Genomic DNA, 24,515 nt, shown 5'->3' on the forward strand with positions numbered 1-24,515 from the left:
AACAGTAAATAAGCGAAGCTACACACTATGACGTGTGTGTCATGTACTTATTACACAAGTGAAGCTGAACAGCACTGAAAATGCACAAATGGAAAAAAGAAAAACAGCAGAATAAGGTATTTTAAAAGTTTTTTTTTATTTTACGCAACTTACAGTCAAGCCAAAGTGTGTGAACTATATTAAGTGATACGTATTCACATTATGTCCTAACAGGGTTTACAGCATATTTTGTGTTCTGTAAGCATAACTGTTACCCGAAAAATAAAATAAAAGTAAATGTGAAACAGAAACCTAGACAGCTTACATCTTTACAACAACACAAACAAAAGGAGCTTAGCAGTCGATGTGAACAAATTAAATTCAGCAACATGAAGAACCCTCACCAGAACAGGAAGGACAGCAAACTCAGTTTTTGGCATGTCGGTGGTTTTAAAGAAAAAAAAAGGGGGAGAGAAGTGAAGGGAGGTCTGAAGTCACGTGGCTTTGCAGAGCTGCCTCTGCCAAAGGACTTTGGCTGCCATGGAAACGCTCCAGGTAGAAAATTAAAAGCAGGGACAAAAAGAAAAAAAAAATCGAGTGTCCTGAAATTAGTTGGCCGATTTTATTATTAATTTGTTATTCATCTCCTTTAAAAACAAAAGGACCATCTTTGAAGTCAACTACATCTCCAGGACAGGCTCTACATTCATAGGAGGTAGATAACGCGGTGATGATAACGTTGAGGTGGAGTCCGGGACATTGTAGTGCATCATTTCTTCCACTTTAAGGCCAGATGGGAACTTTCCACGTAGCTCTAAGGCCATCTTAAGACAAAGGTGTAAGGAAGGGCAGGGTGGGTTCGGTACAGCCCTTTCATGGCGATACCTGAGTCAACAGGCGTGTGAAAACGCTTGGTGCACCATCAATTCTTCATCGACAAAAAAAAAAATTTTTTTTTTTTTTTAAGTCTACATGAGTGGAGAAACATTTGGAGAAAATTTGAGTGGATTTGGCCAAAAGATGTTGCAACAGTAGGCTGAGGCATGTGTGCCGCTTGTGACATTCAAACCTCCCATTAGGGAAAATTAAAAGATATATATATTTATATATATATTGTTGGACAATACATTTAGAGAACAAAACAGAGTCAATGCAGCATATATCAGGCTTATGAGGTACTTCATGAATATATATAGATAGATATAATCAACTTTTTTTTTTTTAGAAAAGCTTCTCAAAGTCATTATTCCTTGTAGTTCCTATTGATAGCATAAAATACCTCGTCAGTTATTTCATTTTTTTTTTTTTAACTCGGCCCAAGCTAGATGGGCGTCTTTATTTTTTATTCGTTTTCAGAGACTGCTTTCAAAAAGTGCAAAAAACACAAATACTGATCGTTCTATGCAGCATCTACACTCACGGTTATTGAAAACGGAGAGAGAACGTCTTGGATTTGATTTATGGTTTGTTTGTTTTTTTAAACAATGAGATGGAGGTCGAAACCTAATGCTGGAGCAGATGGAGAAGGAGAAAAAAAAATTCGAGAAAAGGCACATCTAAAGAGAAAATGACTGCGAACATGCTGGATGTCTACAGCTTGGATTTGATCTGTAAAGTGACACAGCAGCTCATATGTACCTTTGGTCGAATCATTTGATACGCTGTCAGTTGAGATTGAAACGTGTTTCTTCCCTTTAGCGAGCAAACGGGGGAGGGATGCTGAGTGCAGCGAGGAGGAAAGGCAGAAATTAGCAGAGTCCGTATTTAATCGCGGGGAAAATGCGTCAAGCTGCAATGTTTTTGGCTTCCTGGTAAAACTGCAAATGAAATCAAGCTGCTCGGAAATCCAACTAAACGACGTGCTCAATGTAGTGCTGCTGCAAACACACCTGAACAAAAAGCCGACGTACCAACAACCCGCACGGCAACAGAGAGTCACCGCAACTGCGTCTCACAACAACTTTGCTGACAAAGAATCCACAAAAATCGGCGCCAAGCAAATCGGAATCACAATGGCACACGAGAAAGATCCAGTCGTGATTATGGTTTATGAATCACACAAGGAAGGAAGGAATCCTAAAGTTAACGCTGGGTTCTCTGACTCTGGATTGGTTAGAGAGAAAAAACAAACAAAAAACAAATAAAATAAATAAATTTGGTCCCCTAAGAAAAAAAAAAAAAAAAAAAAAGTAAAAATCGAGCACAGCAACATTAAAAGTTCTCTCACACGATATTGGCTTGTATTGGTTTGGTCACTACGAGATTTCGCTTCGGCGCCTTTCTCATAAACAAACGGGATTATAGTAGCAAGCACCAGACTGCTGCTCTGAGGTAGTTCTTTACAAAGCTGGTGGATTAAAAAAAGAAGAAAAAAAAAAAAACAACAACTGGAAAGCAATTGTTGAGATGTGAAACGACTTAAACCAACCGCCTGGCAGGAGCGGATGTGTGCAGGTCGGGATGATGGCATTCAGTTGGAGATTTCCTAACAGCTCTCCTCAGACGCGTCATTTAAAGGACGTTTGCATCGAAAAGAGCAGCAGACGCAGTCGGGGTCACGGTGTCACTTCTGCCCGACGAGTTTCAAACGACCTGCATGACGATTAGAAAACCCGGCTGAAGTTCTTAGTTACCATTTAAATACTGGGTTATCACTAGGCGTAAAGCCAAGACTTGCTGATGGTTACAAATGTAAATTTGGTGCTTTAAGCTGACGACTGGGACGCTGGAGGTCATCGGATGGTCCTCAATATCTGGGGCAGGATTCAGAGTTTAGGGGGAAACTTTAAAAAAAAAAAAAAAGTTTTGAAAAGTAATTTTACGGTTTTCAACAGGTCTGAATTTATGATGGCACATGAGCATAATATAGTAAAACATGCAGAATTTTCTGTTTAAAGAGGAAAAAAATATTCAGTTCATGTTTTACTTTTTAAAAGTATTTAAAAAAGTCATGACCATTCTCCATTAATAAACAAAAATTGTGAAGCATCCCTTCATCGCTGAGAAGAGCCTCCAATTTAGATGCCAACTTCAACGCCATTAAGCAGACAGGAAGTGGAGCTTTTCTTCTCCAATGGTTCCGCCTGTGATGAGTTCAACCCAAGAACCACTTCCTTGTTCACGTCAAAATAAGAGTCCCAAACATAAACGCAGCACTCTATAATCTAGCGCACTGACTTCTCAAATTCAAAGTCATGAGAAAAGCAGGACCCCTTATAAAGTCAAAATTCAAGGTGAACGTTTACCTTTACAGACTGAACACTTAGCATGAAGATAAACATGTTACCAGTTTGTATTACCAACAAAACAAATGCCGTTCCGACTCAGACGTGACGCCGTTTCCATAACCAATGCAGAATCGATACCTTCCATTCATTTCACGAGACAAAATAATGCCGACACAGCAACCAGCTCTGAACCTCGGAAGACAAGCTATTGTAATGGGAAAAAAAAATAAAAAAAATGGTGCGTTTCAGTATTGTGAGATCTCGGGCCACAACATGTCACTGCACCCCTACTCCATCCTAGAGGCTTTTTAGACACGGAAATAGATCTGAAGATATTCTAACATTTAGGGATCTTTAGAATTGAAAATAAAAACCTTTTGCCAAACAGGGAATCTCAAAAGTCCAACAAAAAAGAAAACAAAAAAAAAAACCCAAAACCAATCATGTGAAGATAAAAAGCAACGCTATGTCCGGCTGCTAGATGCGCTCGTGCTGCATTTAAACAAGAACTTGTGCACATTACATTGCTGTCACATGGCTATAGGTAATGGGGTGGACATGGTTTCAATTACTGCCAGAGAGACATTATTAGTCTTCAGAGGATTTATATACAAACAGGAAGAGGAGAATTATGTCAGGTGAAGCCGGCTGAGCACTCTGAAAATCGGTTCATATCTTACACGTATAAAGAAAATAAAATAAACCAGGTTCTAGCAACTATATGCTGACAAACAAACAAAAAAAAAAGACATGCTTCATTCAAAATCAGAAAAGACTTTACAAGAACAAGTTCACACGAGGCAGGATTATCAGGCTGGGAGTTGAAGCAAAGCTGGAAACCTAAATGCAAACGCAAAATCCTCCGATTTCTTTTTTAAATGCAAACAAAAAAAAAAAGACGCACACATCAAACAAAGCATGAATCCACAGCTGAAGACATCACTTCCCTTCACACCAGTGGGATCTGCTGCTCTCCAAAGCATCTGATAATGAAAAGATTAGCAAGCTTTGCAAAGAAACCTACAATTTTCTGCTTAGAAGAACAGAGTCACGCAGTAATAATAATAATAATAATAATAATAGAAAGTTTGTACAGAAGAAGCAGAGCTTAAAACGAACTCGGATTGTTTCTTTCACAATTTTACAAACCACACAGACTAATTACATTCGGTACTATCTGAAGACGCGGAAAACAGGCTCTACTCTTAAAAAAAAAAAATAAGAAAAGAAAAAAGAATTATATTAGCAACTGTTTTGCTAAAACGACACACAAGCAGCTTAGAGAGGAGAAAAATGACTATACAGATGGGAATGGTTTGGAAAGGATTCGTCTTATAGTTGCTGCTTTATAAGAAATCGGTTTCAACTCCAGAAAATGTTCAAATATTATCAGGCTTAAAGACAGTTTGAACACAAAAAAAAAAAAAAAAAGAAAATTATTCTATAGCATAATTTGATATGGTATTTGTAGTTAATGTTGGCTAGTTCTGCTACCTGGTTTATCCAGGTTTTGGCTTTCCAAATGAAAACCTTTTGTGAATTTAACACATTCAGGAAAAATAAAGTCTCTACGCCGGTGTTCGTCGGTACCACTATAATAGGTAATGCAGGATTTCACCTGCAACATGATGCCACATTCATCCAGGTTAGGAATACTCGTCACTGTTGTAAACATTCTTTTGTTGAACTCATTTGGAAGAAGAAAAAAAAAGCAAAGTGACAAAAGCTCCTCGTTACTCTGTAGTTTGTTTTTGGTCTTACTGGGGGGGGGAAGGTGGTCGCCCACATTGCAGTTCTGGACAGAGATAAAACTGTTTATCTAACAGGACATGCACCACTTTGGCATCCAACAATATTCTCCTTTTAAAACACCTTTCAGTTTGGTTAACAGAAAAAAAACACACAAAAAATCTACTACGATTTCTATACAAAGGCGATCCACTCACGCAACAGGAAATAATCGCTCTTATTATTGTCGCTTAAAGGCTTCGGGTTATTTCTCAAAAAAAGAAAAAAATGACTTGCTCAATTTTGGTTGGCTAGGGGGAAAAGAAAAGAAAGGGGGAAAAAAAAAAAGCTATTTTGTAAGTGGCTGCAGATTTTTGCTGTTAATGCATGAATAGCTACAATATTGTTTTTTATTTAGTGCAAATGTAAGTTTTGGAGTTTTATATCAAGAAAAAAGCAATGCCATTTCGATCTGGTTTTATAAGGTGCTGGTGTAAGGAATGAAAAAAAAAAAAAAAAAAAAAAACATACACAGAGCAGTAACAACAAATCCAAAAGCTAGCTTCTCCTTTCTTTCCAAGTTAAAGCAATGAGATTGTTACAATTACTGAAGAATCCTGTTTCCAACTCTCCGTGAAGGGAATAATAATAAAAAAAGAATATTAATGACAAAGCCATTCAACTTCCCAAGACAAGGGCATCACTATGTAGAAATAAGCAGTGCACTTTACTCTCCATTATACATTATTATCTGGCTGACCACCAATGAACAGTGACTGGCAGGAAACGCTTAAAATACAACATCGCAAAGATCAGTAAACAGACCTTACCTAAGCACCAACAGGCCATCTTAACACTTTTCGGCGTGGAAGTTGTTACCAAGGGAAGGCGAACCAGTTAGCCATTTTCAGACCCGAGTGAGACGTTACAGGAAATTAGAGAAAGCAGAGATATACATGTGATTACTTAAAGAGGAGATGTTATATTCAGAGACATCTCAGGAATTTAAAAACAGACGGCTAACGAAATCGTAACTGGCTAAAACCAGTATTCAGAAATCAGCCAGAGTTCTCCACTTTCCTAATCGTCTTTGAAACTTTAATCAGCAGTCTGCGATAGCACCACTGAGACGCACTGACTTTGTCTCGATGAAGGAGAACTTTGCATTTGTTGTTACACAGCTTGAGCAGAGAAGCAACTTTTGAATCAAAGTGTCATTTTAGTGGTGCATAGAAGAAAAAAGAAGCAGAAGAAGAAGCAGAAAGTCGTGTGTGTAGGTACAAACACACTCGAAGCATTTGGTCATAGAACTTCAACGCAAACAGATTCTGTCTCTTCGGTTTGCGTAGTACTAAATGCATGTCATGCAAAGAACAAAAAAAATAAAAAAAATAAATTCATCATGCTCACCAAGCCTCTAAAGTCAACAACGAGACACGAGCGACGCCGGTTACGATACGCAGCCAGGGTAATTATACAGAAATGGCCAGTGGCGCGATGCTACCATCACGCCACAGCAACAGGTAACAAGAGGTAGAACACACGGCCATTTCCATGCAATTACACCAGTGTCGCACATTATGGCTGAGCCTTCGGTTCTGATTAATGGAGGAAAAAAAAAACAAAAAAGAATAAAAAATAAAAAAAAAACGCACACACACATATTAGAAGTCATACTCATAATTCTGCTATCAAAAGTGCATCCAAATTTACATGTTGTGAGACCAGCACCGATAAGAACAATATTGACATCAGAACAGTAAATATCAAGTACGGGATTTTTTTTTTTTTTTTCCTTTTTCCAAAATGCCCCACAAACACAGTCAGTCGGATCTCTAGTTGCCTTAGAGGAGTTAAAAGTAAAAAGAGGGGAAACTGATGTAGTTAAAGGGAGAGAGAAAAGGACTGTAAAAATAATGAAGGATCAGTGAGGACTTAAGGTGATTTACAGTGAAAACATCTAGCACCTAGAGTCAAAATGCCTTTTTTTTTTGTGCTTCTGTGTCTTTTGAGTAATAATCGTGTAAAAGTTGGTAATCTTGTTTGGCCATGAACGATTGTGTGTTACAAAGGATGCGCTCACTTTTAGGCTAGAAAATCTACATCGTCACAAATGACCACTTTTATCCTATTACAAACACGTGAAGGATGCTGAGAAGCAATAAGAAACAAAACTAAATGCGAAACACTTTGAAATAACAAAAAAAACAAAAGGAAACAAAAGCCCTGATTGTCTACCTCTGTACACGATCCGATTTCATGTGGGATCCCCGTTAACTGCTAAAATCTCTGTTAAAAAAAAATGATGCATAGTTAGAAAATGTACACTACTTGCCTTCAATCTAGACAAACAATCACGAGCTCAACGTAGCGGTAAAACTGAAGCAGGATGTCGTTATGTATCAATTCCATTAGTAAAACTGTGAGTCTTAGAAGGCAAGATAATTGCATTTAAAATGTTTATACAAATAGTTAATTTAGACAAAATTTGGGCCATTTTTTTCTTCTTAAAAAAAAACAAAACATTCTAAAATTTTCTCAGCATTTTTGCACTGAAAGCTTATTTAAAATATACCTTGTTAGGAACATTTCTATTTCAGTAAAAAGACTCACAAAAGCTGCTTGCATAAATCCCCCCCCACCCCAACGATGCTTTTGTACGACGATCATTCACGGTTCTTGAAGGGCCCTCTAAACCAACGAGGCTCTTCCATCATCATTTAAAATCAGTTCAAATGTAAAAACTCTTCTGTACCGAACACCCCCTCACCGAGACGCTACACGGCTGCCCCAATCTGACGCGGCGCAGCAGAAAATACTTTCCTGCTGCTATATACAATAAAAAAATAGAAGTAGGATTGAGAGGCGTAAAAATGGAAAAAAAAAAAAAAAAAAAAAAACTCCTAGAAAAATCTACAAGTTGGGAAAAAAAAACAAAACAGAAAAAATAATGCATCTCAGCTACAGGACTATACAATGAAGAATTACTAGAAATGAAAAATTTGTTATGATCCCCTTTTGAGTTTTCAAATGTTTCATCAGTACGGCTCAGAATACAATATAAAAAGGTTGCTGGGAACCAGTCCCGGCACGCCTGATTTTATGCTTGAAAATGATCAGTTCAGACAAGAGGATGAACAAGATAATTCAGTCTCTAAACCTTAAAAAAAATAAAATAAAATTAAAAAAAATCTGTCAGAGATTATCCAAATAGTTTACAAATCAGTTGAGAAACTGTCTTTTCACCATCACCAGATTTGGCATAAAAAAAATAAAAAAAAGAAAAAGAAAAAGTTTGTAGATCAAAGAAAAATGCAGAAACACCAAACAGGAACCAACTAGTTCAAGAAAAAAAAAAAAAAAAAAAAAAAAAAACACCATGGTCCCAAATGACACTTTTTTAAAAATCAGATCATGACCTATGTTGAAGGAAAGAAAAATATTCAAATAATTCATAATATATTAACCCTCCTGTTATGTTACGGGTCAACTGACCCGTTTTAAAGTTTAACATTTTTGTTTGAAACAGTTGGAAGTATTTTTTTTTTTTGCATGAAACTTTTTCCATTTGTCTTAATAGGTAGATTCTACATAAAAGTTGAAAATTTGTTCATTTTACACATTCGCGACCCCCCACCGGGTCCACATTTTACTGTCCGGGTCAATTTGACCCGGCAGTCAAGTTGAAGAGTGAAAAAGATTTTTAAAAAAAATTAAAAAAAGCCCAGTTCTATTTGTTTCCTTGCAGCTATGAACCATATTTCACCCCCCAACACAAACCACACACACACAAGCCCACTTTCTCTGTAATCTCTTTACTTCACTAGGAAACTGCGAGAAAGCAGGCGCTCGTACAACTTTTGACAGGAACATTTTCTGTTCCCGTGGCCAAACTCCACCCACACTGAGTGGACACTCAAAGGAAGTGGAGAAAACATGAACACTCTCTGCTTGACTCATTTGTCTTGATTTTAATCAGCGGGTCAATTTGACCCTGAACAGTATACATGTCTCAAGTTCAACTATCACCAAGATCACCCATTGAAAAAACATCTAAATGTCATGTAAAATTTTTTTACAAAATATCAATTTCAAGGAAATTATTGTTTGTAGGGTTTTTTTTACCCAAAGTGTAAATTACATTTTTTTTTATTTCCAACTGAGTGAATGAGTAAATTGTTGTCACTGATCCTTTATTGGAGAGAAATATAAAAAAACATCATTGCACAAATATTGATTGAAATGGCTAGTATTGGAGTTAACAATCAGATACAAAAATGTTTTGGAGGATGTTTTTGGTTCCTGACACTATTGCATGATTAAACACTCCACGGGTCAAACTGACCCATGAACATTATTGCTGTATCTCAGAAACTAACATAACAGGAGGGTTAAGTACTTTTGTCCTTGGTAAAGTACCATCCTGGTCAGTGCACTTTGCTTGCAGTGGCTGATAATGTTTGGCTTAAATTGTTCTAGCATATAAACGGTAAGTGAGCTCCCCAAAATTTAGATTCTCTGTGTACGGACCAGGATTCACTCGAGCAAACAAGAATCGGAAGAAGGACTACAGGAAAAGAAGAAGAAGAAGAAGAAAAAAAAAAAAAAACTTGGCATATAATGTAACAGCCCACTTTCTTTTAGGAACTACTGTTTTTTTTCCTGTGTGCAATTTTACCATTTTCAGAATTTGGAAAAAAAGAAGAAAAAAAAAATCTAAAGTTAAAAAAAAAAAAAAAAAAGTATCTACAAACCTAATGTCTCTCTAAAATTTGCCTTTTTCACTACTGAATGGCTTACTTTGGTGGGTAAAAGGGGAGAAGTTCAAATGTGGACAAATGGGTGAGTGACAAGTCTGCCACCTAGGGAAAAGACGATATGAAACCTTGTGATGGTATTCGGACCTCACAGAGAGATCGGAGTCGTTGGTTTCGATGGCGGGGATTTTACCCTCAACCAATCAGGGCGCTGTACTTTCAGGCGAAGTACATGGTGCGCAGGGTGTCCTGGTGGATCTGAACAGCTTTGGCCAAGGCCTGGTGGTCCCGCCCATTGCTCTGGCCCGACGTATGACTGCCCTCAGCACTACAGCAACAAAAAAAAAAAAAAAAGAAAAACATGTAAAAATGTCATTGATGGAAGAAAGAGGGGGGGAAAAAAAAATCTCAGAAGTACACACGAGTCCTTACCTGTCGTGCTCCTTGTCCACCAAGTGATAGCGCGCCCGGAAAGCCACCAGATGGGCGTAGTAGGCTGGTGCTGGGATGGACACGGAGCGGGTGCAGCGCACGTACGTGTGGCAGAGCTGGTAGGTGAGGACCTGCAGTTCATCCGACGTGAAGTGGTTGTCGTCCCAGAGCACGTGGTAGTGAGACGGTCTGCTGGTTCCCTGGAAGGAAGGATGATGGATGACGAGGTGAGGCGGCGCGGGTTTATTTAGATACAAGAAAGAAAGTTACGAGATGCTCAGAGAAATCTGCTTTTTGACTGGAATCCGCTTGATTTCAGCTTGCGGCCGGCCAGTCAGAGACTCAAAAAAATAAAAAAAATCTGAACTTTGTCCAATTAAAGCACAACAAACACCACTGGGTCACCCTGACAACACAGGGTCTGCAGGGTTTACAAAATGAAGTCCGAAGGTCCACAGAGATTTAACAAGCTATATTAAGGGAAACCATTTTGAACAGCAAGTTTGTTAGCAGATGGCAATTCTTTCAGCAGAGAACAGAAAGAGTGAAAAGCAACAAGTGATCCATTTTATCCATCTGGGCTTTCAACCTCAGTCTGTCATGGAAGATGCTGGATTATTAAATGTTTACAACCTTTTGAGGATAAAAATGATCAACACTCTCTAAAAAATAAAAATGGAGACTCCTTCAAACTACGTCCCCTCTGCTGATCGCTTGTACAGGAACTCGGATATTTTTTCCCCCCCTCGTTTTACTAAATTAATATAAATTTTAAAAAACTACCACCTTAGTCGGCACCGCGAAGGTAACTGGTAGAAATCATCCCAGTTTTGTCATGAGGACACTTGCTGATGGCTCCCTGCTTACGACTCAGTTAAATTAAAACAACAATGCCAAACATCTGGTCATTTCCAGATCAATAAGTGAAGGTAGTTATGCTGGATTTTAGGCGTGTAGATCCCAACGGTAGCTCTATGGCAGCATGAAAACAGACTGCACTGACTGCTATATTGGCATTTAAACACCGATTTATTTTTTCCTTGTTTTACTAAATTAAATAAATAAAAAAATGTTTCCAACTTTTTGTTCTAGCAGGATAGCAAGACAGAACCCATTTTGAGTAAAGTCTGTTTGAAAATGGGCCAAGATTTCAAATTAGCCAAACAATTTTGATTATATAAAGTGGTAGCATGGGAGCCTTGAGCTACCCCTTCTAATTAAATCACAGATAATCGTAGCACAGTTCTTACCTGAATGCCTGCATGACTGCAAAGGTAGAAGTCAAACTCTGACGGGTGGGTGATTTTGGTGTCCACTGTAGTCCCCGCTGGAATGTTGCCGCTCTTTCCGACCTGAAAAAGTCCCAAGTTATAAACCATTTTGTGCAACAACTACAGGAAGACCAGACTATATTCTCATGCGTTCTAAGAAAAAGGAAAACTCCTCATTTCCAACATGACACTGACCCGTTCGTTTCTGTCCACGCAGAACAGCCTCGTGTGGTGTCTCTTCTGCACAACCACGAAGGTGATGCCAGGCTGGTAATCCTTTTCCAGTTTGATGCAAGCCTCGCGGATTGCCAGGAGCTCATGCTGAAGGACCTACAGGTAAACGGATTGTGAATTTAGCAAATGAGGCCTGCTGTGCAACAAGAAAGCAAGCATGCAACATCACACACACACACACACACACACACACACACACACGTTACCTGGCTGAACTGGCCCTCGGAGATGCCGTCTCGATAGTAGATGATTCTGGTGGGCTTGAAGCGAGTGGACTTGTAGAACTGGATGAGCAGCTCCCGCACCATGTTGGCCAGGTCCTGGATGATGTCCTGACGGTGCTGCTGCACCCGCACTGTGGCGCAGTATCGGCTGGGGTGGGCGTCCATGCTGCCGACCACCTAAAGACGACATGGGGCACATTAAACCTTCAAAGGTGGAGGAGACAAATACTGCTGCGATTATAAACACTACAACTAATTTACACTGAAACCTCAAATTTCGTGCCAACTAAAGTGCGCGCTGCCCATATGCAACTTCAAACAGGTCGCAAATTTAAAAATAGCTTTCAAACATGCTGTATTTAAAAGCGTTTTCTGCATAATCAAATGATTAGTAAAACATTATTATATTAATTTAGCTGGAACTCACGGCGGCAATGGAAGGTTTCTTTCCGTCTCCTGCTGGTGGATGAGTCACGTCCGAACCGAGGAAGATCACTGGCTGCTGGAACACCAACGGCCTGCGCAGGAAAGCACAGAGTGGATGCAAGTTTTCATACAACAATATCATCATGCACAGGCAATACGGAAATCCTTTTTGCTCACTCCCAGCTCTCTTGAGCTCCTCCAGGAATCCGAAGGCACCAACTGCAGTGAGGCTCCATTCATTATGCAATAATGCTGTGATATTATTTCCCACTTTCCCCCTCCCCCATTACGTCATAAAGCTTTAATCTACAACTTGAAATAGGAAAAAAAAAATCTCTTTGCTTACAGAGAGGTTCTGTTAAAAGGAGTTCTGCTTGAAGCAGATAACTCTCTTGGCATTTTAATTTAGAATAAATCCAGATTTGCTGGTAAAGAAGGTGGAAACTAAATATTCCAATCTCAAAAATACTACCCTGGTTTATACAAAAACCTTCAACTCACTATCATATTTGCATTTCAGCGAGTAATGCAGAAGCCAGTGAATATGCAAACATGAAAAACAGAGGTAGGATTTGGGGCAGCACTAAAGATCTTCCAGTGTGAAGCAAATACTTAAAAAGAAACAACAAAAAAACAAAACATTGACCTGAAATGCTTTACATGTTTTGCTCTCTGTACATGTTTTCAAGAGGAAGATTCCTGTTCACACAATGACTCCCTAACAATATTGACAGTATCTACCATAGAAAACAGGCTGCAGTCAGAGAGATTTAGAGGAAAATAATAGACAATCACGGTCCCGGTTGTCAGTGGGTAATATGCAAATCCCGACAGCCGTTACCCAGAACGTGTGGAGGGGGGAAAACAATTTATTACATTATCAAAACCAAAAAGGAGTCTGGAATAACGCAAGAAACAGATCGTGGATTGCAGCCCAGCCCATGTCCAGTTGAATGAAACTGATGGAGGGGAACTACCACGTTAGTCGGCACCACGAAGGTAAGTGGTAGTAATCATCCCAGCTTTTGTCATGAAGACACTTACTGATGGCTCCGTGCAAACGACTCACGACTCCTTGCAGACGGCTCCCTGCTAACGACTCACAGCTGATGGCTCCCTGCTAACGACTCCCGGCTGACGGCTGAGCGTCAAATAAACAACTCAGTTAAATTAAAACAACAATGCTGAACAACTAGTCATTTCCAGATCAATAAGTGAAGGTAGTTATGCTGATTTTATGCGTGTAGATTCCAACGGTAGCTCTATTTCAGCATGAAAACAGACTGCGCTCACTGCTATACTGGCATTTAAACACCGTTTCATACAACTGTTTATTTTTAAACATTTTCCTGGCAGATTTTCACAAGCCGGTATTATTTAAGTCACTGCTCATCCATTTTGTACGTGCAAAGTGCATCCCACAGCGTTCACACTCACATCCGACCAGACTGTCCCTCATCAATTCTCCTCTTGGGCTTTATTGTTGATTTCTCCGTTATTTCCCGCTAATAACCTTATAGACCTGACATAGGACTAGTTGGAGAATTCTCTTGCCCATCTTTGCCTCAATATTGGTTTACAAGGCAAAAAGAGACTCAAAAAATGAGGCCCGTTAGTCTGCCATAAAACAGCTGGCTTGTCGGAGTACAGCTCTACTTCCACAAGGGGGCGGTCAATTGGGCCGTGAGATTGTCATACAGTAGTTTAGTCAGTTTATTCAGATGCTTCTTCAAGTTTGTTGCCCACAACATCACCGAAGACACGAATTATAACAATATTTAATTTCCTTTTGCAATAAATAACGTATTTTTTTTTAACCAAATCTGCCACTTCCCCTGTAATCATAAGCTGACTCAATGCAAAAGTGAAGAGTCTAAATGTGACCCTTTGACACACTCTCACATCACAAGTCTTGAATTTCCTGTTAAATGCTAGTGTAAGCATCTCCACCGACCTGCCCTGCGGCAGCAGGATGTTGTTGACTCCACCCAGCTTGACGTTGATCTTCAGACAGAGGTTGGAGAGAGTCTGAGGCGTCGTCTTTTGGACATTCTTCACCTGGACGCATTGCGTGGCCATTCCGAGCACGGTGTCGCCAACTCGTTTTACTTCAGCTATAAACATGCAACAAGAAGACACGGAATAAGTAAACATTTTAAATGTTAAAACACACACACATTTTCTTCCCTTAATAAATTCAAACAGGTGGTCACCATAAACTGGCGTCTTTCCAGGGAGGATGACCACCACCAGCTGCAGGCCCTGGTAGCTGTACTTGAGGTGCCTGAACATGGGCTCCACGCTGTCCGCCCCCTGGGCGTACTTGCAGAAGCAAGGCTGACCCTGGATGGGCATCCCTGCATCTCGAGAGATCTTCCTCAGCTGGTCGGTGAAAGCTCTGCCAAATGAAGAACGAGTTTATCTTGTGCTCAGTAAGATTCCTACACAAAAGGTCTTAACATTCTGGAAATCTCTCTTACTTGAGCAGGAGTTCAGTGCACTGTCTCTGCGGCGCGAAGCAGGCGATGGCCCACACTTTGATCTCAATGCCGGTGTGGAACTGCTTGTTCCTCATGTCCCACACTCCCTGGATTGGTGTTGCTATTGCTTTGTTCTAAAATTATTCATTTTTAAAATGCTGGTCAACATTTTTTGCACTGCATGTATACATTAAAAAAAAAAAACAAACAAACATCCAGAGTACCGCTGAACTTACCCTGCCGCCGTAAAGTATTGAAGGTGCTTGCAAGACGCGGCCGTTCACTTCTGTCATTTCATCCCTCACCACGACTCCAAATTCACGAACGTAAGGGTCAGTGTTGAAGTTGGCACTTCGCATCTGGAACGGAAACAAAATGTTATTTTTTACCATTGCTTATCAGTCATGTTTTCAGTTTATGACGTTTCATCTAACGCTCTGATCGGTTTGCTAAAAGCAGAAGGGACATGCACAGATTGTACCTACCAGTTTACTAATTTCATCCTGCCGGTCTGGCGCCGATCTGGCTGTGGCACGGATCATTGTGGAGGTCTGATTGTCGGTCAGCTTTTTGATGCAGCGCTGTCCTGCCACTATGTTGCACACCTGAAGAGACCACGTTTGTAGACGATCAATTAAAAACAAGCGAAACTCTCACTTTTCTTGAATAAAATCCAGAGTGTTAAAGCGTCTTGCCTCTAGAGGGAGGTAGGTATGCTTTTGCTCCTGTCCTACTTGTAAACATGGGAGGTGAGGGTATCGCAGGATGAGTTTGTACTTGTCTTTGAAGTACTGTGCTACTGTGCATTCAATAGTTTGGCCACTCTCCTGCTGCAAGGGGAACCTGAGGCAATAAAGAAGAAATTCAATCAACACAAAGAGATAAAATACCCCTGAAGGTTTAGCCATCGGATCTTCCTTTTAACGCGATCAGTTCATATAATGCTACAGGATAATGAAGTTTAGATAAAATGTTGAGAGAGCCTTCTTACGTCTGATGGCTGGCTGGTCTTCTGGTCACATTGCAAACTCTGTATTTTCTCTTCATCTGCCCACAGTGAGTTATCTCGACCTTGAGGCCTACAGGAGGTACGCAAAATAAATGGAGAAAGTTCAACAAGAAAAGAAGAAACTCCAGGAAAATTAAATTGGCTTTGAGATAAAGTGTTTTGTTTTTTTTTTTTTTTAAATGAGACCAACTATAGGTTTCTCCTGCATTTCCATTCCAAAATTATTTTGGAATAGATTTTTTGGGGGTCTAAATTTCCCAAGTTGAGTTGTAAGTACAACTCTTTAAATCTCGACACAACAGCAGGAACGTCTGTAGTGGCTTTTTCTAAATCTCAGTTCATTAAAAAAAGCTATTTTTAACATCTTCGAGTGGGAAAACATTCCTTTTTTTTTTTCCTAAAAAAGTTCATTTTGTTGTCGATCTAAACTGGTGGAAAAAAAAAAAAAAGGGACGTACCTTTGATTTCTTTTGTGAATTTCACTCGCTGAGAGTCTGTCAGAGGCTTCTGCTGCTCCTCGATGCTTTTAAAATCCAGAACTTCACACATGAATTCAATTACAGGCTGAGCCTTGTAGAACGCAGTGGCTGAAACTGCAAACAAAGAAAACGCGCAGAGGTAAGACGTGTGAAGGCAACAAATTTGTACGGATTTTTTATTTTTTTTATTATTTTTTTAATGAATGATGCAGATTACCATCAATGTTGAGCATCATTTTCCAGAGAGAAGGTCTGACGGACTGATGGAAACCGAACCACACCTCCCTGCCGCCGCCGAGAGGGTTGGAGCATCCCTCTGAAGGAGTGAAGAAGGAGCGACCCACTGGAGTATACCTGTGTCGGACGACGGTTAGACGTGAAATGCGACTGACAAAAACAAGCAGCACAGAATCTGGATGCTAAATCCTTTAAGTAATGACTGACTTTAATGAATTTATACATAAAATAAATTAAACTCCTGACAGAACCTCCCTCGGAGATTGTCACACAAAAACGGGTTTGGACATTTAGAACTGACCTCATGGACGGTAAATGCCGCATGACCACATCCAAAGCTTGAATAGTTTCAAAGGGAACGCTTGGCAGCCGTCCGGATAGAGCCTCGTGTAGCGCTTGTAGGCTAACACAAGACACCCATTTGATGGCCACTTTAAAGCTGCGGTCTTTGCCTTCGCCTGGAATAGTTACTTCAAGCTCCACCTGTGAAAGAAAAGTGGCAAATTATAAAGTTCAGACTTTTTTTTTTTTACTTTTTAAAAAAAAATTAGATAAGGAAACTTCACTCAAGCAGGGATGAGAAGTAAAAGACGTACTTTGTCTCGGCCTATTGGCAAAGGCATGGCAGTGTAGAGGTTCTTTCTTCCGTCGTACACCGGCTTTCGATCGCCAAAGATCTGAGTTTTAAAGTGCTGGACCATGTGCTCCACAATTTCCCTGAGGACAACAGGAAATTGAGCATCACAATGCAAAAGGTTTAGCTCCACCCACTTACCTGTAGATGAATTAAAGTAAAATATAAAAAATAAAAACAGACCTACCGATTAACCCTCCTGGGGCATTTCTCTGGCTTGATGTCAATGTCATAGTGATAGACCTCCAATCTGGGAATTTCCATTTCAAAAAAGTTGGCCTGGAGCTTGATGGCCCGACCCATGGTGCCAAAGTCTGGCCTCGGTGGCGGCTTGAACACATATTCTGGCAACGGGGAAGGTGGGTCTGCAACAAACAAAGGAAAGCAACATGAACAGATTAGCATTTGTATGCTTTTGGGTTTATGCACATAAATTAACACCTATACTTATGACCATTTCGGCTTCCTCAAATCCATACCTGAACCTTCCTCATCTTTAAAACTCAGAAATGTCCGTGTGACTTTTTTGCCTATAAACTTGCCTGTCCCAATATGATCCACATATGTGACTGCTGATATTTCAGTCTGTCGGAGCAAACCAATCCCTTCCCCGCCTTATCTTTGAGTTCCACTCTGACAAACTCCCTTAAAACACCCCGACACATCAAGCATAAGATCTGCCATTTGAAACACAGGTCTACTGCCTTTGCAAACCCAAAACGACCCATGATGCAACCTGCGCTACTCTTATTAATTTGTCGGGGAGTCGACGTCAAACAGGTCGAATTGGTGATGGGTGAGGCTGAGAGTCGGATCAGTCTGAAGTTAGTGTAAAAAGTAAAGCAATAATCGTTTCATCTGAAACGAAGCACAGTCTCAATTCCATGCACATTACTGTGTATTGCATAAAAATGTGACCTGAATAGAAACGGCACCACTTTCTCAGCGCCTGACAATCAGTTGTGCCATAAAAATTCACATGCATTTCAGCAGAATTTACTTCAAGAATAAATTGTGTTGCCAGTATCAATACATAACAGCTGAAACCAGTTCAAGCCAAAATGTCAGCTTACCAGAGCTCATCGAGCCGGAGGAACGGGGTCCCTCTGGAGCTTCTGCAGCTAAAGGGACAAAAGCCAACATGTTACTCGTTTAAAAGTCTGCTTGCATAAAAAAGATAAGTAAATAAATGTGAAGACATTTACTCAAACACAATGTCAAGTTGATAACTTTAGATATCCTGCTGCGAGACCATGGAAAGTGAAGAGTGCAGCTGTTTTGAGCTGTTTATTTTAAGCTGTATTGCCCTCTTATCACTTCCACAGCACAGTCGTTGACAATGATAGGACCGTTATCGGTGAACGAGCAGAAATGCATGAACCAAGCTGGTAGCCTAAAACGAATGGATCCACCCATTTGCCAGAAAAATACAACTTGACTTCAGTTCATAAGTCTTGGGAGAAAAACAGAAATGTAGGGAGAATTTTGTTTCACTTAAATACAAATAAAAGCACATGTCCTGCAATATTTTGAAATAAAGACAGGGCAAAATTCTTAGCATTATAGATATTGTTTTTTTTTGTTTTTGTTTTTAATTTGTGTGCTTACTTTGAGTTTGGTGCCTGCAAAGTCTTCAGAAAATGCAATGGTCAGAGGATGTTTATTAGCAACAACGGGTGCCAATAAACATGCAACACGTGACAATCATTTTGAATTGTTCCAGTCTTTTTCTACATGACTTTTTCTAGTAAAAAAAAATAAAAAAAAATCAATCAATCTGTGTTTCATAAAGAAAGAATGCAAGTAGGGCGCTTTGATAACCAATTACTTAGAGTGTATGAGTCAACTGGACCACGGGAATTCAAATCAAATCCAAATAACATAAAATCGTGCAAAATTTATGGAGAGATTTGAATAGTCCTATGAATATCGGTCTCCGTAATCAATTGAAAATACTTACTAAGCACACATGCAATGGTTCACCACTTGATTACGAAGTGCCTTGTTTAAAATGGAAATGAAAGGGCTGAATTAACCTGAAGTACTTTTATGCAACACCCACAGTCAGTCAGGATCCGAAAAGGCCCAATGCTGTGGTTTAAGGGCTTATTGTCCCATTCTTTGAAAGCACTTGAACTGTGCTGCCCACAATCCAAAGAAAGAAGAAAAAAAAAAAAAGAAAGTTTTAAAATTATACTTTAAAATTAATACTTTATTGGGGTTTCTTGTGCACAAACCTCATTGCACATGGTCATTCTGTGAACTTCAGCCTTAATTCTATATATATATTTTTTTGTTTTAACCCTTATTCAATCTCCCATATTTACTGTCGATTCCAAACTCAAAATGAACAATTGTCTTCCAAAAGGATGCCACTTTTTTTGTTTTAATAATTTGCTCCGTTTCAGTTCAAGGTTTCAGTGATAATATTGACATTCAGATTGTGTTTACAAGTCACAAAACGTACCACCTTTTTAATAAACACTTTATGATTAAAAAAAAGAAAGACTAAAATCATTACCATATTATATAATTGTCAACTTGGAAGTATAATGTCTGTAAACAACATTGGAAACTTTTTGTGGCATTTTTAAGTTGTGAAACCCATACAGTAAGTATCTGACTTACTGTATGGGTTGGGGATCCGATTAGAAAGCGTGGTCGGCCGCTAAACACCGCTTAACGTAAGTGCTAGGTGTTTAACCAAAAGATACAAATAATACCAGGTACCTCTTCGCATTTGTTATTCGTGCTCAAAAATTGCATTTAAACTCTTGTAAACACAGAGGCTAGTCTACTGTGAACAAGTTTCTAAAAACGAGGTGCAGCTAAAGCTAATTTAGCTAACGGCTGCTTGTTGCTAACTAAGCTTTCCCCTGAATATTTCACCAGCTGAGAGACGAGGACAAATGTTTTTGTCAAATTATTACTTTTTTATCGTGAAGTAACAGGCAATTTGCTGCCAGAAATCACCCAGCACCAACACTTTTGCCCATATTTTCACCAGCGGCATCACTTAGCCGATGCTAACAGTAGCTGCGGCACTTACCTCCAGCAGAATACATTTTGTCGACTTTTTAAGCGTATCGTGGACGTGCGGATAGTCCACTTTACAGAGGGCAAACTCCACCGAGCCTCATACGAAGCCGAAGCGATGTTTTTATGTCCAACAGCAAGGAATGATCCACGGCTTAGAAATATGGATATTTAGTTAGCCAAGAGATAAATATTTGGAGTCTCTCATCCTCGACACGACCCCATCCCCCCAGCACACAAACGCAAGCGCAGAGAAGAGATGCAGATCAAGATAGATCGCTCCCGTCCGCTTCCGCTTGCGTTTAACCTCCTGCTACCTTCCGCAGCGCTTAAATGGGTTTTCTACGGAGCCCTGGAGGGGACATATGGGTAATTTTTTTTTCTTAGTACGGGGTTCCATTTGTGTCAAAAATAAGTAGAAGTCACGACTTCATGACTAATACTTATTTTTGACACAAATGGAACCCCACACTTTTACGTTCTCTCGCAAAAGGTTTTGCGTTCTCTCGCAATACTGTAAAGAAATAAAAATATATCCAAGCTATTTGGACTATTTCTGAGTTATTATCGACAAAGATGTGGCCTGGAGATGACTCACACGTCGGCCAGATGAGATTCCCCGAGTTAACCCAGTGACCATAAGTTTGCGTGTTTTATAATAATAAAACGTGCTTATCATTATTAACTCTTGTGCAAAAAACTGATTGAAAATCGACTTATTCGATTTCTCATGTGAAGTGTGAGAAGTGCCCTTTAAACCATTCAGACCAGCACAATAGAGACACAATCAAAACTGTCAGATGACTCATTACCCAGTGATAATATCTCAGAAATAGTCCTTCCTAATAGTTTGGATGTACTTTTTCTTTCTTTCCTACAGTTTCTGTTTATATCAGAGGTTTGTGGTGCATTTCTATCTTTAAAAAACATATATAAAACTTCAGACATTTCACAAGATATTAACATACATGGAAAAACCTCACGAAAGCCTTATATTAAAGCAGAAAGTACAATGGGCACCGTAAAAAAGGCTTACACTCTTCAATTATACGGCATGAACTGTTCAGTATTATTGCAAGGGAACGCAAAATAATTTTTTTTCCCCATGCCCACTATTTTTAGCTTGCAAATATTTTCTTCTTCCATGTTATTTTTGCTTTAGTTTGAGTTGCTACAAATGTAATAGATAATGTAGACTTATTTTAGACACATTAACATTCATTTATGTACTGAAATGCATTTGCTTTATAGTCTCAAAATTCATTTTACCCCTTCTGCATAGACTTATTACTCACGGCCCATTCTAAGAATAGCTGTCATGTTTCACATGGGCTATTTGTGCAATTTCTAACAGTTGTAAATGTGATGTCATTGCAAAGGCAAACGTTTATGTAAATGGGGGGACGTCCTCAGTTACGTCAAACGCAAACAGCCTGCTCTGAGCGTGGATCAAAATGACTACAACAGTGACTCTCAAAGTTTTTACAACTACATGCCGTTTTCAACGTACCACAGCACTGTGACTAATCTGCTTGTTACAGTTGTTGTACAACAACGCAACAATAATTATTTCATTTAAGCAAAGGAAAGTAGAGAAAAGATAAGCAACATTTCATGTTTGCTTGAAGAAGACAATTAAGCAAAGTACATTTTGTGTGGGGATGGATGGTTAATTGGATCTGAGATAATTTTGCAGATACTGACCAAGGTGACAATTATTAGACTCTACAGACCTGACCAAATAAGCACTTTATAAGAGATTAAGTTAGGGAGTCTAGATTAACATTGGTCATTCAATAACTCATGGTTGTCATGAAAAAAACAAGATTGAATGAATAAATTGAAGCATTTAAAACAGATTTGGTGAGCACAAAACAATATTAGAAATATTGGAAAATAATGTTTCTTTAAACAGGACAATATAAAAGGAGAATTGTGTTTAAAACTTTAAACGAGGCAAGTTTTAGTTTAAAAATGTGGAGAAATATGTGATTTCGAAAATAAATCTTTGCTTATTTGGTAAATAAAATCAGTACAAATTGGGAAATTCCAAATTTACAGTTAACAAAAACATCTTTATCTCAAACATTAGAGTTTGACAAACAAAATTACTTAAACGGGGTAAAATGAAAATATTTTAAAATGCTGTAAAATAATCAAATTAATGAATGTTTTTGGGTGATGTTCTTAAAAAGATGTAATTTGGTTGGATTATTTGAAAATTAAAGGTCAACTAATGTGAAAAATGCCTTTATACTGCAGAATGAAGTTGTGTTCTTTGTTTTATTAGGGGGATGGGGGTTTCACTAAACAGCCCCAATCAATTTTGGTCAGCCTGATGAGAAGGGGGTTCATCCTGCATCTTCTTACAAAATGGTGTGAAAGCGTCTGCTTGAGTGTGATTGAGAGTGAATGGGAGTGGGGAGTCGTTGATGGGTTTTACGGCACTGTGTAAATACTACGTCACTTCAGTGAATAGATGTGGTGATACTATTCTTGTTTTTAAACTATGCAGAGACAGTGGAATGTTTTGTCTATAATCACGGTGGAGATAAATCTAGGGAGACCTACAGAGTGGTCTTATATTTCCGTAGTACCTTGATTAAACAGAAAATCTTAAAAAAAAAAAAAAAAAAAAAAAAAAAAGTGGAAAAAGTAATAAAAGATATGGTTTGTAAGAAAACAAAAGGGGAAAATTTTGAACTGTTACACATGTGGGCCTGTGACCTGCATTGGACAAATTTATTTTGACAAATACTGCACAGAGATTTCTAAAATGATAATGATTGCATAAATCATACTTTGACATCAAAATTTAATTTACAGCAAAATCATCTGCTTGAACAGTAGGAGGCTTTTTCTTTTTTTTTTTACTTAAGACTTTACAGGTAAAATTGAAAATAAACAGGGTGGCATCTGCTGTGTTGAAACTTCAGAAGTTTTACTTTATTGATAACTGCTTCAAATTTACTTGGTATAATGAAAATGAGGAACTAAAATTTTATCATTTTTTTTCTTATTATTCAGGTTATCTTTAAGAATGGGGATAAAAACAGGACATATTTACTTGGAGCACACTACACATTTATAATTTTTATGGCAGGAAGTTTTGATTGGTTATAAATACTTTGGAATCACATAAAAGAGGGATTTAACTTTGATAAAAATTGTGATCTTTAGCAGACTCAATCTTTCATTATGGCCTATTCTAAATTGTTTTCTCTTATTTCATCCTCAAAACAGGATTTATTTTTCATCGAAACCTTAAAGTGTTTAGAAGAAGGTTACAGGACTGGTAAAATAAATATGATTGGGTATATGATTTAAATTGGAAATTATGAAACAGCAACAGATTGATTTAAGGTTCATTGTATTGGTTCCAACATATTCTTGTCTCGGAGACAACTTATGATTCAAATCTAAATTGAAATATTATTTTGAGGTTCTAATTAAATTGGTAATTTTATTTCAATGTGGGGTTAATACAATAGAACAGGAGCAATCAGAATTCAGCCTCGGCTTAAAGTAGACAGAATTTATTGCTTTTTTAATTTTAAATTAAGAAACAGTCTCATCCAGTTTGGAATTTTTTAATTTTTACTAACAAACTAACTAAATTAATTGCTGCTTTATAGAGCACATGAGTGCCTTAGTGTACAAGAACAAATTGGACACAATGACATTCTATAACTAATATGGTGGATGTGATATTAATTGATTATGTCAAACACAAACAGTTTGGACAACATTTGGATCACAGCATATCTGTGCCTCCAATTTTTAATTGAGTTGAATTAATACATAAATCCAAGTCTACCAAACCATTTGATTTGGAATAGGCAATGACATGTCACAGTACTGCAAAATCTTTGTCTCAGAGGAATTTCCACATTTATTTTAGCTCCTCTGTCTAAATTGATCAATTCTGATTTGTGGGTTTAATGTGAAAGATAAACTTGCTCTTCTAGAAAACCAATCCAAATTCAGATTTTTAACTGCTTATGATGATGACGCAGTTGGCCTTCAGGGTCCAATTTTTGACTGAAAAAAATCAACAGGTATAAGGAAAAGAGTCACTGCACAATATTTCTGACAACAATAGACATACTGTTGACAGAAACAGGGACGGCCCAAGGCATAAGCAAAGCAGCTGCTTAGGGCCCCAGGGCCACCAAGGCACCCCCTCATTAGAGCTGATTTTTAAAAATTAATTAATTAATTTTTTAGTAACAATTTCTATGTCATAATAATATCACTTCATGGTGGAAACACACAATTTAATCATGAAGTGATTTGTTTTTTCAATAATATATTTGATAATGCGTGTAGAAATCATTATTTTATGGACAAAAAGAAACAAAA

General features: G+C 38.5%; 1 protein-coding gene across 1 annotated transcript; it reads right to left on the reverse strand.

Annotated features, from left to right (window-relative positions):
• Window positions 1–119: 119 nt before the first annotated feature.
• ago2 (argonaute RISC catalytic component 2) lies at window positions 120–20,443 on the reverse strand. Its single transcript, XM_014966936.2, has 20 exons — window positions 20,167–20,443; window positions 18,191–18,238; window positions 17,305–17,482; window positions 17,080–17,200; window positions 16,785–16,966; window positions 16,464–16,600; window positions 16,226–16,360; window positions 15,750–15,837; window positions 15,454–15,601; window positions 15,244–15,363; window positions 14,995–15,117; window positions 14,759–14,892; window positions 14,492–14,676; window positions 14,233–14,392; window positions 12,280–12,370; window positions 11,835–12,029; window positions 11,590–11,724; window positions 11,374–11,475; window positions 10,124–10,323; window positions 120–10,019 (listed from the first exon to the last, which is right to left on the reverse strand). The coding sequence occupies exons 1-20, from the start codon at window positions 20,180–20,182 to the stop codon at window positions 9,911–9,913; spliced, it is 2,607 nt and encodes an 868-aa protein (XP_014822422.1). The 5' UTR covers window positions 20,183–20,443; the 3' UTR covers window positions 120–9,910.
• Window positions 20,444–24,515: the final 4,072 nt, after the last annotated feature.

The sequence above is a fragment of the Poecilia mexicana genome, unplaced genomic scaffold (assembly GCF_051168715.1).
Source record: "Poecilia mexicana isolate PSO_F unplaced genomic scaffold, ASM5116871v1 scaffold_11, whole genome shotgun sequence".
NCBI lineage: Eukaryota > Metazoa > Chordata > Actinopteri > Cyprinodontiformes > Poeciliidae > Poecilia > Poecilia mexicana.